Source organism: Oncorhynchus nerka, linkage group LG20, assembly GCF_034236695.1.
Source record: "Oncorhynchus nerka isolate Pitt River linkage group LG20, Oner_Uvic_2.0, whole genome shotgun sequence".
Classification (NCBI taxonomy): Eukaryota; Metazoa; Chordata; class Actinopteri; order Salmoniformes; family Salmonidae; genus Oncorhynchus; species Oncorhynchus nerka.
Genome location: NC_088415.1, coordinates 36,767,493 through 36,782,424, shown reverse-complemented (window position 1 = coordinate 36,782,424; position 14,932 = coordinate 36,767,493). Strand labels below are relative to the sequence as shown.

General features: G+C 42.4%; 2 protein-coding genes across 4 annotated transcripts; one reads left to right on the top strand and one right to left on the bottom strand.

Moving 5' to 3' along the window:
• Positions 1–3: 3 nt before the first annotated feature.
• On the bottom strand, positions 4–4,886 carry LOC115102426 (zinc transporter ZIP5-like). 3 transcript variants are annotated; one of them, XM_029622363.2, is made up of 12 exons: positions 4,786–4,886; positions 4,581–4,646; positions 4,187–4,387; positions 3,635–3,897; positions 3,277–3,466; positions 2,873–3,050; positions 2,490–2,659; positions 2,203–2,331; positions 1,858–1,933; positions 1,514–1,750; positions 1,137–1,327; positions 4–888 (listed from the first exon to the last, which is right to left on the bottom strand). In XM_029622363.2, exons 1-12 carry the CDS (start codon positions 4,834–4,836, stop codon positions 739–741), a joined length of 1,902 nt encoding a protein of 633 aa, XP_029478223.1. In that variant the 5' UTR covers positions 4,837–4,886; the 3' UTR covers positions 4–738. The 3 variants fall into 3 exon arrangements, with proteins under 3 accessions (XP_029478223.1, XP_029478225.1, XP_029478224.1); XM_029622365.2 differs by having other exon boundaries at positions 4,592–4,646; positions 4,786–4,804; XM_029622364.2 differs by lacking the exon at positions 4,786–4,886 and having other exon boundaries at positions 4,592–4,743.
• Positions 4,887–7,899: 3,013 nt separating this feature from the next.
• On the top strand, positions 7,900–14,925 carry LOC115102424 (E3 ubiquitin-protein ligase NRDP1). Its single transcript, XM_029622360.2, has 6 exons — positions 7,900–8,210; positions 10,864–10,979; positions 11,221–11,492; positions 11,929–12,064; positions 12,196–12,299; positions 12,572–14,925. The coding sequence occupies exons 2-6, from the start codon at positions 10,890–10,892 to the stop codon at positions 12,924–12,926; spliced, it is 957 nt and encodes a 318-aa protein (XP_029478220.1). The 5' UTR covers positions 7,900–8,210; positions 10,864–10,889; the 3' UTR covers positions 12,927–14,925.
• Positions 14,926–14,932: the final 7 nt, after the last annotated feature.

Genomic DNA, 14,932 nt, shown 5'->3' with positions numbered 1-14,932 from the left:
ATGCCAAATATAAAAGGGCCACCTTTTATTGAATTGCTGACATGGTTATACAGTATTCAAGATTAAAAAGATTTAATTGGATATTGAAACTTCACATTCTTCTATTCCGGCCTGTGGTTCAACCACTGCAAATCATTCTGAAATAGGATTAAGACTCGCATTGAAATGAATCAATGTTCATATAGAAACGGTAGAAAACAAGTTGCACAGTACATTTTAGGAAGGAAAAAAAAATCCTCAGGTTCATAAAACATTTAAGCAAGCAAAATCAGTGTAGGGTCATTCTCTTGGTCATCTGGTCCTGCAAGGCTGATTTCCACGTGTTCACACTAACCATCAAACTGTGTCATCCTGTGTGGGTCAGTTGGTAGAGTATGGCGCTTGCAATGCCAGGGTTGTGGGTTCGATTCTCACGTGGGACAAGAAATGTATCCACTCAATACTGTAAGTCACTCTAGATAAGAGCGCCTGCTAAATGTAAAATGCGTTTTCCCCAATAATTGGGCAAAAGATCAGAATTGGGCTGCTGGTGTAAATTCATCCAGAGTGCTTTAAAGCGAAGCTGGTACTTGATGTCATCTTAAAGTCATGTTTTTCAGGCCTTTAGTAATGCAAATTACCTCCTGGACCAAAGTCTACTCTGATAAGAAGTCATTTGGTATTGGCCAATTGCACTTCAGTTAAAAGAGTAACCAATCCAGTGGTTTAGAATCTGATCCACTCATATTCTTCATTGAATTAGACGTCACCCAGGTTGAAGGCAATATGGTCCTCAAACAGAGCGATACACAACATGATTGCGCCCCCTGCCAACAAGCCTAGGTTCTGTAGCAGGAAGCGAGTCCAGGGACCCATCGGGCCAGGATCACCATGAAGCATCTCAGGCAACTATTGAGCAAGAGGATAAAATATGACAAATGCAGCATGATTAAACTGACCAAATTAATACACACAGTTGTCTGTAAAATGCCTTTTCACACTAAGCCGAGCTGGCCTGGTTACGCAGCCACTATAGTTGCTGGAACCATGCTGGAAAGGACGATGTGAAAAGGAAATATCCGACCCAGCACAGTGCGGTTCATGTTTCCCCGATAATGTGAAACGGGTGTGGAACTCCTTCCACCGTAGTGACTCACCATGTCAGCGAGGGCCACATAGAGGAAGACCCCAGCGGTGAGGGTGAGGATCCAGGGGGAAATGTGGGCTGACTGGTGGCCCAGGACAGAGCCAATTAGCAAGCCTACAAAACCCAGTAGGGCTGATACAGCACTGAAGATAACCAGTCTACGAACAGGCCACCCTGCTCCCATCAGCACTGCCAGGTCACCTGCAAAGATAAACACAATGTATCAATTTGATAGTCTCATACTCATTACAAAGGTCTACCTGAAACGTTATAGTACCAGGCTTAAACTTTTGAAGGGCATGTCGATGTGCAATGCTTGTATGTGTTGCACCCATCTCTGTTTTTACATGCACCTCACAAAAAGGTGAGATGTTCGTGTTTACCTACCTAGCTCGTGAGGAAGCTCATGGCAGAACACAGCTATGGTGGTGCTGAGACCTCCAGCCAGACTCTGAGAGAATGCAGCACCAATGGCCAGTCCATCAGTAAGGTTGTGTACCCCATCTCCCATAACCACCATCCACACCAAGCTTCCCATCCCAACCTGCTCCTGGCCAGGCGGGCTGTGTGAATGACCATGACTATGCTGCTCAGTGGAATGTGTCTGCTCAAGAACAGTGGGGCCTGAAGAACGGGAGGGATGAGAAAGATGTTTTACAATGCAACGGTTCAACTCTGCCAATACGGACATAAATGCTCTCAAGTTACATTAGTATTACATTCCAACTCACTCTGCAGAGCAGTAAGCTCCCTCTCTGGGTCAGGATTTAGAGTGGTGTTCTGCTGCTTCCGCTTCCTCTTAACTTTCTGATGACAAAAACAAACAATTTAAACATTCCATGTGAAATCTCAATTGCATACACCTTGCGTCCTCTCTCCTCGCTGCCTCAAAACCCATTGGAGGAGATGGTCAGAGGGGCGGGACCTCGGGCTTTCTCATCCAATGGATTTTGAGGAGGCAAGGAGGACGCAAGGAGTATGCAATTGAGAATCTCCCAATGACTACTATGCACAGTGTATCATAAAACAGTGGCACAACTTCAAACTCTTCCCGTTATTCTCTAAATCCAGCTAACCTTATAATGGGTCCTCAGTCCTAGAAGGCTCTCGAAGATGAAGAGGAGGTAGCACCCTCCCAGCACACAAAGGCCCTTCAGTATGGAGTCCTGTTCTTCAGAGTGGCTTGAGAGTGGCCCAGTCTTAGTCTGCAGGACACAGATAAAACAAGACATGGTTTTCATTCAACGCATTTCATTTTAAACTTATATTTACTAATAGATTTGACAACTTAACCCTCCATGACTAAACAGAGACAGTAGCACTGGTATGTATGTAGTGTTTGACAGTTTGGTAGGGTGTTTACGTGAGGCAGGAGATGCAGCAGGGCATCGCCACACAGCGTCCCCACAGCCAAGGCTGTCATTGGACAGAGGAAGGAGCGTAAGCGGGCAGGGGGCAGAAGGGGAACCAGGCTCAAAGACAGCAGAGACGGCAGGCTGATCACAGCCAGAGCTAAGGAGCTCCATCCCAAAGCTGCGAAGAAAAAAAATAATATTATATTCATTTTGATGTTGTATTCATTCTGCTTAAACAATAGGGTATTGTAGTTTCCAGGGTTATGTTAAGTCTTAGTGTATCCTAACTGTTAAGTTATGCTCCAAGTTGTAAAAGGCTACATTACTTTTTAAAGCATCCTATATCAATAAATCATTCCCTCTCAGTTGTTATCTAGTTTCATAAATGCACCTTTGAGGAAAGTCACACTCCTTTCTGACTCCGCCCCATCAGTCTCTGGGTGGCGTAGACAAACACCACTTTCAATCTGGTACAGCAGGGCTGGGCACAGGAGGGTGAAGTGGGCAGGAGTGATGTGGGGTGCCTTTCCCAGACCGAAATTCCACAAGAGCTGAGTAACGTTCAGACACTGAAAAGGAAAGGGTTAAAAGTATTCAATGTCCACAGAAACTGTTTATGTAAGGGGATTGTTTTGATAGCGGATTTTCTCATCAACTCCCTTTAAATAACCATGTCAAATAAAAACCTGAGGAGGATAACATTTAGCCAAGAACAGTAAGCAGAATTTAGTTGTGAACTTTGTGCGTTTGGCACAAAACATTAACCAGATCAATTGTCTTTTATTGACTACTCACGTTCCCGTGAAGATGCCTCTGAGTGGGGTGATTTGACACGACGGAGTTAAACATTCCTTGGACAGGAATAGAGTGTGCAATAGGGGATGACCACGGAAGGACCTCTTCCTTAATCCCATGATCAGAGGATAATGTGGTGCCCTCTTTATACCTAGATCCAGCAGACCCCGATATCCCAGGCTGTGGGGTTCTTTCAGAGGGGGTTGAGAAGAAGAAGCAGCACAGTTTATTCAGGTGTCATTGCGTAACTAACTATTCATAACCGGATGAGCACAAATGCTAAACTTCCGTACTTCAAAAGTGGCTCGATATCTCTAACAATCATGGGATCAAATCAGTTGTAATATCAGTTTCTCACCTGGCTGCGTTTGCAGAGGGGGGTGGTTGAATAGGCCTACTGGGACCGGGGGTGTCGGTTTCCTGATCGTCATGGTCATGAGATTGTGTTTGAGGAGGGTGAGGTTGTGTCAGAGTGTTATGGTTGTGCCTCGACCCTCGGTGGCTGATCTCCAACACACTGACCTGCCCTAGTCCCAGGCTGCCCAGTAACTTCTGCAGGCCCTTATAGGTCAGGGTCCCATTGTCTCCATACTGATGGAACAGACGCTGCAAGTAGAAGACCTGGAAAAAAAGACAGGTATTTTACAAGAGTAAATGGACAGCTGAACGGATCAGAAAGAGCAATAATCATCCGTGGTAAAATACTGGCATTGTTAAACTATTAGAGTAGGCCATTTTTAACAACGCACAAAATAGATTTAGTGTTGTTGACAGCAGTGTCTCAAAGGTTAACTTGTGACCATATCAACTCTAAATTACGTAGTACTGATCTATTGAGGCCAAATTCAGATATTTCAGAGGCCTGGAGACAATACAAACTGGTATAGCCTGTCTTCCACAATAGTCTCACCTGCTCTTCAAAAGCCTCATCTAAATGTTCAGATGTCGATCCCTCTTGTCGGCTACCATTTGATATCCTGTCTGTCATATTCCATGGTGTTTTCATTGTGCCACTGAGAGAAAGTCGCGCCCCTGCCCCAAACTCCAGCAGAGGCAGACAGAAAAATAGTCCCACGGCGAGCGTCAGTATTGGTGACATCCTATAGATTAACTGCAAAAAGGAATATGAAGAGGCAAGTTCATTAAAATCAGGTACCGTGAACTGTCTCAATAACTCCTTAATGAACGTTGTCAGTTTGTTCCTCATTTAGTCCGCAAAATAGAAACTGGTACAGTTGCTGAATGCCAAAACATTTTACAGGTCAGCGAACCTACAAAACCTGAAATTTCTTGGGGGGCCTTACAGGCAACTCACGTGGGTTGTTCGTTGTTGCTTTCACCAGTCTCGAAATACATATTCTCTTGTCCTGCTGCTTAGAGGATTGAAGAGTCTGGTTGTAGGGGGTGAGTCTTATTTTTTTGGAGTTAATATTATAACGACTCGTTCATTTACAGCCGAGTCATGAAACAGATAAGGCCGCAAAGCATTGATAACAGCAATTGACCTACCTTCTCAAATGAAGCAGGGTGAATTGCCCAAGGCTCGTGAGAAATGTTCATAACCTCAGTATAACCATGCCCTGGCTAGAACGGAGTGGCGTTAAAGAGAACGGCGTCTTTTTATAGCCACTAACGGAGGCTAACTGCCATGTCTCGTTGGCCAAAGCATATGGATGTTTTATAAACGCCGACGGTCTGTGTTCAACACAGGTTTAGGAGCTCATATACGTTTTGTTCTATGAGATAATCTTCATCAGCCGTCACTTTTTGTCAATGTTGAAGTATTTATGTACTCAAAACAAGAACATAAAGGCTTCATAATTCATAAAGGTCATGTTAATTGACTGATTATCTCAGAACAAAACGTATAAGATCTCCTGTGCATGTTAACCTCAGACCTTAACCACACTGCTAACCTTATGCCCAACCATAACCTTAAAATTAAGACCAATGATCCAGAGGTAGAAAATACAAACAAAAAACAGAAACAAGTTATACTCTTGGTTGTTCAGCCAGTTCACTTACCTTTACCTCCTCCCTATAGGCTGACTTGTCATTGTTGTTTATCACGCCTACAACCATGGTATTGTCAGCTAACTTGATGATGGAGTTGGTGTTGTGCAACGCCACGCAGTCATGGGTGAACAGGGAGTACATCAGAGGACTGAGGACACACCCCTGGGGGGCCCCTGTGTTAAGAGTCGGTGTGGAGGTGGTGTTGTTGGATCCAGTTGCAGAGGGAGGTATACAGACGCAGGGCTCTGAGCTTGTAGGGAACAATAGTGTTGAATGCTGAACTGTAGTCATGGAACACCATTCTCACATAGGTGTTCCTCTTGTCCAGAAGTGTTACGGCCATGTGAATAGCGATGGAAATGGAGTGGTAGGCAAATTTGAGTGGGTCCAGTGTGCTCTTATGCTGGCCTTTATGTGGGTCATGACCAGCATCTCGAAGACCTTCATGATGAACAGTGTAAGTGTGATGGGGCTGTCGTCATGAAGTGCTTCAAGAGGTTGGACATGTCCCAAAGGGCCAGACGGTGGTAGGCCTGATCACCGACGACGATGAGACAGCCTATAGGGAGGAGGTCAGAGACCTGGCAGTGTGGTGCCAAGACAACAACCTCTTCCTCAACGTCAGCAAAACAAAGGAGCTGATCGTGGACTACAGGAAACGGAGGGCCCGAGCACGCCCCCATTCATATCGGTTGAGAGCTTTAAGTTCCTCAGTGTTCACATCACTAAGGATCTATCATGGCCCAAACACACCAACAAAGTTGTGAAGAGGGCTAGACAACACCGCTAACCCCTTAGGAGGCTGAAAAGATTTAGCATGGACCCTTAAATCCTCAAAAAGTTCTACAGTTGCACCATTGAGAGCATCTTGACTGGTTGCATCACCGCTTGGTATGGCAACTCCTTGGCATCCAACTGCAAGGCACTACAGAGGGTAGTGCAGACGGCCTAGTACATCACTGGGGCCGAGCTCCAGGCCATCCAGGACATCTATACCAGGCAGTATCGGATGAAGACTCTAAAAATTGACAAAGACTCCAGCCGCCCAAGTCATATAATGTTCTAGTAGAAAGAGGAGGAAGGGAAGCGCTACTAAGGTACACAATAGTACATTTTGGTAGATAGAAGGTGCTCTTTGGTAAAAGGGGTAAATTGGTCATCAAAAAGAAAGGAGGACCAAGGCACTCTTCATATAATTAATTAAAATGCCTTTATTAGTATGGCATGTTCAATAGAAACAGTTTTTTATTTTTTTACCGACGCGTTTCGGGCTGCATGGCCTTCTTCAGGAAGTTTAAAAAAATGTTTTAAAAGGAATACAAAGAGGACATTGTATTCCTTTTTTTTTTGTACTCCCTGACGGAGGCCATGCAGCCGAAACGCGTCGGTTTAAAAAAAAGTTGTTTCTATTGAACATGCCATACTAATAAAGGCATTTGAATTAATTATATGAAGAGTGCCTTGGTCCTCCTTTCATATACTGTTCTCTCTGCTACCGCAGGGCAAGCGGTACCGATGCACAAAGTCTGGAACCAACAGGACCCTGGACAGCTTCTACCCCCAAGCCATACAACTGCTAAATAGTTAGTAAACAGTAGCAGCAGCGTATGTCACTATTTAAATATCTGTCACTTTATTCCTAGTTATATGTACATATCTACTTCAATTAACTTGTACCCTTGCACATAGACTCAGTACTGGTACCCCTTGTATATAGCCAAGTCATCGTTACTCATTGTGTATCTATCATTACTTTTACGTGTTTTACTTTTCTATTATTTCTCTTTTTTATTTCTCTCTGCATTGTTTGGGATGGGCCTGTAAGTAAGCATTTCACTGTTAGTCCATGTCTGTTGTTTACGACGCATGTGACAAGTAAAATGGGATTTGATTTGACAAGTGTTGAGTTGATTGAATTTTCCCAAAAAGAATAGTGTAATTCTCTCAACCTTTCTGATGATAGGCCTACTGTATGCAAGTCGTTATCACTTAAAATGTTGAAGAATACATTACAGGTAAATAGTCATATCTCTTAATGAAAGACAGGGATGAGTAGGCCTAATGGGATAATAGATTATGAGTCGGACGATGATAGTCAGAAAAGTCCAAAGAGGAGAATTCTGTCTTGAACCCCAGAGCCAGCACACCGTCTTTGCTGGTGCATCTACGGCCCATGGGAGCCAAAATATGATGGTGGTCTAGACCCAGGCCTGACAAGAGGCACAGTCACCTTCCCACAAAAAAAAGAGAACACAGAGGACAATGCCCCAAATAGGTAGTCTTGCAAGGGACCTTAGGAGTCAGCCACTTCCACAGGAAGCAGAAGGCCCCGAAGGGCCCACATCCAATGACCCACGTTGAATTACAAACCAGATTTAGTGATAATGGTCCCCATGATGAAATCGGAGACTGTGGATCTTTCTCCACCCCCATTCGTTTGTGTGTTAGTCACACGCGATATTTAAGACAGCACTGGCCTGATTTGGAAGACACATGGATGAGTGATGCGTCTTGCCATTGCAATCCCCAATATACAAAATTAAAATGATTGGCCCAAGTCCGGAGCTATATAGTAATTAACTGAAATGTGTTAGTCACACGCGATATTTCACTTGGCTCAAGGGGGGGCGCTGCATCATTCGTGGGGGACGACATTTTCACTGTTGCCTTGTTTTTATTTTCAATAATATCTCCAGAATTTTTTTGTATACAATTATTTTTCTTACATTTTTTAAAATAGAATTTGATTTCAATCATCTCCGACGCCCCCCTGTCGGGTTGAGGAGGCGGAGTGGCTTGCTTGCCAAACCAGCAACAACCTACTTAGGCTAGCTGATGTGGCTGGAGGCTAGCTAGCTGTCAGCAGAGGTCTGAAATTACGGAAATTGTCGCAATCATTTTGCTTGCTCTTCAAGGACGTAAGTGTTTATGCCGATAACAGAATATTTTATTTGAAAAAGGGTTATAAGTAAAATAACATTAGCAAGTCAACAAGAGCGTGCTGATATAGCCAACAGTTGGCCTAGCAAGCTAGTCAGCTGTAGTGCTAGCTAGGCTAGCCATCACTAGATCAACCTATCTAGCTAGTTGGCTTTACTTATTTTCTAAACTAACGTTGACTCTCTTTGATGGCAGCTTGCTAACGAACGTTCGTATAACTCCCATTTATAAGCTGCAGGTCTAACTGTTAGTCCGCTAGCTAGCTATCGCATTTCATTAAAGCCACAGTCTGTAAAATGTCCTATAATTTCAGCTAAGATATCTTATTTAACCATCCCTCCCAGTCTTCTGTGTAGTGTTGCTGCCTGCCATACTGAAAATGTGTCACAAGTCAGCTGTGAGTGGGACAACAAATATGGGAGGCTAGGCAGCAAGGGTTTAAAGCAGAGATGTTCTCCATTTGATTGTTTAGGCTACAGTCTAGCATCTATGGTAGCTAGTTGTGATTACACTATTGTGTTAATCAGCAGGCTCTTAGTCACCACCCAGAAAACAGGCCCTAGTCAGATCAAACTATTTAATGCCCCGTCTCTTCATCCTATGCCAAAAGCTGCAGCTGCAACCAAGGTTGGAAATTAACACCCGCCAAATGCGGGCAGATTTAGTCATTCGCGGGGTAAGAATGTCTATTTCACCGGCCACGTCACACTGAGTATTTGGGAAGTGTTTTTAATCCAAAACCCACATGTAGAAATGGGTCGTTTTTGACAAGAAATAGTACTAAAGTGTGACACTGTCCTCGTGTTTCTTGGCCAGTTACATCGTTTTGTTAATGTTAGGTTGTTTTTCAATGTTACTTTGAGTTTGCTGCCAGGAAGACGTCGCAGTTGGTGATTTTTTTTGTCAGTCACAGACAAGCGAGTGCTGAAGTTACCACGGTAACGGCCCGTCCCTTAAAGGGTTAGCTCAAATGTTTTGTATTTTTAAACCTTTTATTTAACTAGGCAAGTCAGTTGAGGAGAAATTCTTATTGACAATGACGGCCAAATCCAGACAACGCTGTGCCAATTGTGCGCAGCCCTATGGAACTCTCAATCACGGGCTGGATGTGATACAGCCTGGAGTCGAACCAGGGACTGTAGTGGCTCCTCTTGCACTGAGATGCAGGGCCTTATTAGACCACTGCGCCACCCTGGAGCAAATCTCACCTAATGATTGAGCATGGATAACTCCCAAAAAACTGTTATACATGGACGTTTAGTCATTAAAACGCTCAAATACTTTGATTGCTCTCCTAGATTTATTTGTGTGCTTCTTCTATATGTTTACATAGGAGCACATCATGTACTTTAAAAAAATAAATGTCAGCATAGAGCCCTGAACAATCATAATAAATAAGTTGTATCACTCAGCTGTTTGTGGCAGGGCAGGCACTTTGTTGATTCTTGATGTTCATTTGAAGAACTGTTAGAGATTTTAAAAATATATATATATATATATATATCCACAGACAGACGCACACAAACATCCACAACATAACTCCTGCCCAGATCCCCATGCTCACACCCCCATATCCAGTGCCTGCATCATTCTCCGCCACATGGCCTCAAACCGCACCATTTTGTTTTTTCTCTCTATTACCCACGCACTTTCAACATTTAGATAATAAGCATTTGACATTTCCATTGTATTAAAGATGGAGGACTGGTTGATTTCCATTTTTTAAGTGCATGTTTTTTTCAAGATAATTGACAAGAAAAGTATCGTTCAACCCATGTCTCACTGCACACTCATATGCCATATCTTGAAATATGCAGACAGATTGATTAAAGGTACATTTAGATTGTAATACTAAATTGTTTATTTTAACGTACATTGGTTAAAACACAGGTCACAAATGTAATGAAATTTAAGAAATGTATCCCATTATTTCTTATTAGTAATACATTTCTTGTTTTAGAAATGATAGAAAGCATGCTCATCCATTTCTTTCTGTGGTGATTTTTGGTGTAGTTATAGTGAAAACAATGTTTTGACAGGTAAAAAAAAATATGAGTGGCTGTTTTAAAAAAAAAAAATCTACCTGCCACAGTGGCTGGTGGACCATAAAGTTAATTTCCCACCCTGGCTGCAGCCCCAAGGATAGTAATTGCGGAGTTTCAAACCATACGGTACTGTCTTTGGTTTAAGTTCTGTGTCATTACCATGATATCATTTCTAAGTAAATGCCTAGAAAGTTAGGCTTATGTGTCTGATTGTGAATGTCTCCCAATACAATGTCTCATCAAAGCCACTCCATGTGACCTTTGACAGTCCTGCTGAATGGGAGAAATGAGGGCCATTTGTGAGTGATGGCACTGCTTTTCTGTTTTCTCACTAGTTCTCTCAAGTTACTGATTTGAGCCACTCAACATTGTTTAGCATGAGGATATAGCTGAGGTTGTTTACGATGCTAAAAATACGGTAACAACAAAACAAGGATTGAAGTTATGTTCATTGCACAGGTTGGGGTATGTTCGTTTTGCTGCGTTGCTTTTGCAGATATGCCATAAACAGTCCTCTAGACAGGTTTGCATTGTGAAATGGATTTTCTTCAGGCAGTGACTCACCTACCAGGCTTGTATTCTGCAGAAACGTGTGTGTCTCAGTGATGTGCCATGGGGTATGACGTCACCAGGTTCCAAGGGGAGGTGGATGAAGACTTGCTGTGTCCCATCTGCAGCATGGTACTGGAGGAGCCAGTGCAGGTTAGTGCCCTACATTTCCCTCTTCCCTTCTCAGCCAGGACGTGCAAGGAATTGTTCATTCCTTTCATCAATTGAATTATTATTTTTATTACAAAAAAATCGAACTTTCCTCTTAGCTAGTCACCTATTTCTGGGATAAAGACCTACTGATGTAATTATTATTTTTATTACAAAACATACTTATTTCCCCCTACCTCTTTACCCTTCTCCATCTCCTCTCATTATTTTCTCTCACATGTAGGCCCCACACTGTGAGCATGCCTTCTGCAACGCCTGTATCACCCAGTGGTTCAATCAACAGCAGATCTGTCCTGTGGACCGCACGGTGGTGACACTGGCTCACCTCCGGCCCGTGCCCCGCATCATGCGCAACATGCTCTCCAAACTCCAGATTGCTTGTGACAATGCTGGCTTCGGCTGCACAGCCACACTGCGGCTAGATCAACTTCAGTCTCACCTGAAGGACTGTGAGCACAACCCCAAAAGGCCCATCAACTGTGAGGAGGGCTGTGGGTGAGTCACCTTAGAGCACATTACACAGCAGAGTAGAACAGACCGGCCAGAATGAAAAACATGGCTATGACTTTTGAGTTCCTGGCCATGCCGCACCACCACTGCAGAATGTGACCGTATCTAGTCTTGTAGTGGTCTCTAGAGTGGGGGCTCCCGAGTGGCACAGCGGTCTTAGGCACTGCATCTCAGTGCTAGAGGTGTCACTACAGACCCTGGTTCGATTCCAGGCTGTATCACAACCGGCCGTGATTGGGAGTCCCATAGGGCAGCTCACAATTGGCCAAGCGTCATCCAGGTTAGGGTTTGTTCGGGGTAGGCCGTTATTGTAAATAAGAATTTGTTCTTAACTAACTTGCCTAGTTAAATAAAGGTTAAATAAAATACAAATTGAGTGATCTAGTGGCTTTAATTTCATAATGTCACAATTTCTCTACAGGTTAGAGATGCCAAAGGATGAGATGTGCAACCACAACTGCATCAAGCACTTACGTGGCGTGGTACAGCAGCAGCAGACCAAGATCTCTGAACTGGAGAAGAATGCTGTAGAGCACAAGCATCAGCTGGGGGAACAAGTAAACAGACACGCACGCGCACACACACACACAGCGTACAAACATATGCAAATGCGTAATTCATAAAAATCCATTAGTGCTCTGTTCCTCAAAGGTCAGGAATATAATGTGTCTGTGTCTTTCTCTGTTAGAAACGGGACATCCAGCTGCTAAAAGCCTACATGAGAGCAATACGCAGCGCCAACCCCAACATGCAGAACCTGGAGGAGAGCATAGAGTACAACGAGATCCTGGAGTGAGTTTACTCTCCTGTTCCCCTGGCCCTGTCCTTTTAGGACATTTTTACATAGTTTCAGCATTTTATTTCAGCAAGCGTCATCTATTTACTTAGTTTTGGATATTGTATGTTAAAATTATCAATGTGTACAACCACTTAAATCACCCTGAACTTCATCAAATTTAATAAATCCCTTTTTTACATCCGCAGTATTGTCACAAAGTTCTTTAGAGCTATAAAAAAAAAAAAAACTATTTCCCCATCTCACCTGTTCCTTTCCTGCCCAACAGATGGGTAAATTCCCTCCAACCTGCGCGGGTGACACGCTGGGGTGGGATGATCTCCACGCCAGACGCAGTTCTCCAGGCGGTCATCAAGCGTTCACTCATCGACAGTGGCTGTCCTCTGTCCATCGTTAATGATCTGATTGAGAATGCCCACGAGCGCAACTGGCCGCAGGGCCTGGCCACACTGGAGACGCGGCAGATGAACCGGCGTTACTACGAGAACTACGTTGCCAAGCGGATCCCTGGGAAACAGGCGGTGGTGTTGATGGCCTGTGAGAATCAACACATGGGAGAGGACATGATCCTAGAGCCTGGCCTGGTCATGATCTTTGCCCATGGGGTGGAGGAGATCTTATAAGAACGCAAGGAGGGAAGGAGATTTTATAAGAAACTAGCCAACATTAGGAGAATGTCTCGTATAGTTTGGCAGAGAGGAGTGCAGACATTAATGTCAGGGATTTATTCCTCTTAAAAAATATAAAAAATACTCCTCTCTAAAAACATACAAATTATGGGTCTATTTCTCGATGGAAAAAATATAAAAATACAAAAATACATACTTATCAGGTGCAGGACAGACGAACGTATCAAAGAACAAAGAAATGTTATGCTCCCATGGTGATGTAATCAGACCCTAAAGAAAGACAATGTTTTGATCCATGAAGATCCAACTCGGATCGAAACGTTGTCTTTTTTTGCGTCTGACTAAATCATCATGGGAGCATACCAGAGTGGCAGACATCTTTTTTTTTTTTCCCTTCTTCAATTTCACAGTGGTTATGTAATTGTTTGTCTCTTGAAAGATGAACGTGAAAAGGGGTGGGGGTTAAGCAGAATGGAAGATCTGAAAGGATCCTAAAATGACCAGAAAAAGAGTATTACTTACATATGAGCTTAATATCTTTGCCTTAAAAGGACATTTCCAAAAATACACCTCTTAAAAGAACAACTGATAATAACCAGGATATTCTAAGATGGAATGTTTACAAGAGTCACATAATGTGCTATTAAAAGCTTTGTCTGATCTAAGTTTCTCTAGATTCCCCCATCCTACGCCTTCTGTTGTGTAAATAAATGAGTATAAAAAATTATGTAAATACAAATATTATATTGACAAAATATACACTCTAGCTATTCTTCTTATACAATAATTAGACAATGTAATTTTTGTCTGTTGGTTTCCATCTGCGTTCACACAGGAAGCACAATTCTGATTTATTTTCACATTAGATCTGATTGGTCAAATTTGTGAAAAAAGATCAGAATTGGGCTATCTGTGTAAACATTGGCCATGTGTTTCAGGATGCTACCTTTGGACATGTTTTGCTCACTCCAGCATTGTTTTTTTTGTGAATATGTCATGATGTTTAGCATATTTTTTTGTGCCATGCATTTTATTTATTTATTTGGAAGAATATGCTTGAAGATGTTTTCGTGTTATGTAAATACAATTAAGCTTATAATTGTCCTTTTGCTTCTGTTGTACATAGTCAACATCAAGTTGGGTCCAACTGACATTAAACATTTGGGGTGTAACATTGTGTAGCCTAATCTGTTTTATTTCAATCAAGATTGAAGCTTTTTTGTGTTTTTTTTTTTTTTTACCGAACTTTTCTCTAAAGGCTTTTAATAACTGAATTAAACTAAAATAACAAACAAAAAGGGACTTGATCTAAAGACATGGAGTAGAAAAAAACATCAATGGTGGGAAAAGTACTCAATTTTCATACTTGAGTAAATGCTATACATCAAATTCCTTGTATTATGCAAACCAGATGGCACAATTTCCTTTATTTTATTATTTACGGACAGCCAGGTGCACACCAACACTCATACATCATTTACAAACACAGTATTTGTGTTTGGTGAGTCCGCCAGATCAGAAGTAGTAGGAATGACAGCGCGTTATATTGATAGGTGTATTAATTACACCATATTTATGTCCTGCCTCAGCATTCGAAATGTAGAGCGTACTTTTGGGTGTCAGGGAAAATGTATGAGAGTATAAAGTACATATTTTCTTCAGAAATGTAGTGGAGTAAAAGTTGTCCAAAATATAAATAGTTAAGTACATATACACCAAAAACAACTTGAGTAGTACTTCCAAGTATTTTACTTCGTTACTTTACACCACTGACAAACATTTGGAAATTAACTTCATGTTACTTTGTGTAACCATAATGTACAGACACGTCAATTAAATGAAGATCAATTTGGATTGTGAATCTTTTGTTCTGTATTCTATCTTTTGTTCCTGTCATTCTGTCATTTTTTTCTCTTTTGTGTCATTTTCTCTTTTGTGCGGTTGGGTGTAGAGACAAAAATAAATAAAATTGCAATTGTGATGATACTCATGGTACTGTT

Coding starts and splice junctions, on each gene's coding strand:
- LOC115102426 (XM_029622363.2), bottom strand. CDS start 4,836: ATGAACATTTCTCACGAGCCTTGGGCAATTCACCCTGCTTCATTTGAG. Junction 4,388..4,580: donor ACAACCCACGTGAGTTGCCT/GTAAGGCCCCCC, acceptor TCCTTTTTGCAG/TTAATCTATAGGATGTCACC. Junction 1,751..1,857: donor GGAGCTTACTGCTCTGCAGA/GTGAGTTGGAAT, acceptor CCCGTTCTTCAG/GCCCCACTGTTCTTGAGCAG.
- LOC115102424 (XM_029622360.2), top strand. CDS start 10,890: ATGGGGTATGACGTCACCAGGTTCCAAGGGGAGGTGGATGAAGACTTG. Junction 11,493..11,928: donor AACTGTGAGGAGGGCTGTGG/GTGAGTCACCTT, acceptor ATTTCTCTACAG/GTTAGAGATGCCAAAGGATG. Junction 12,300..12,571: donor GAGTACAACGAGATCCTGGA/GTGAGTTTACTC, acceptor CCTGCCCAACAG/ATGGGTAAATTCCCTCCAAC.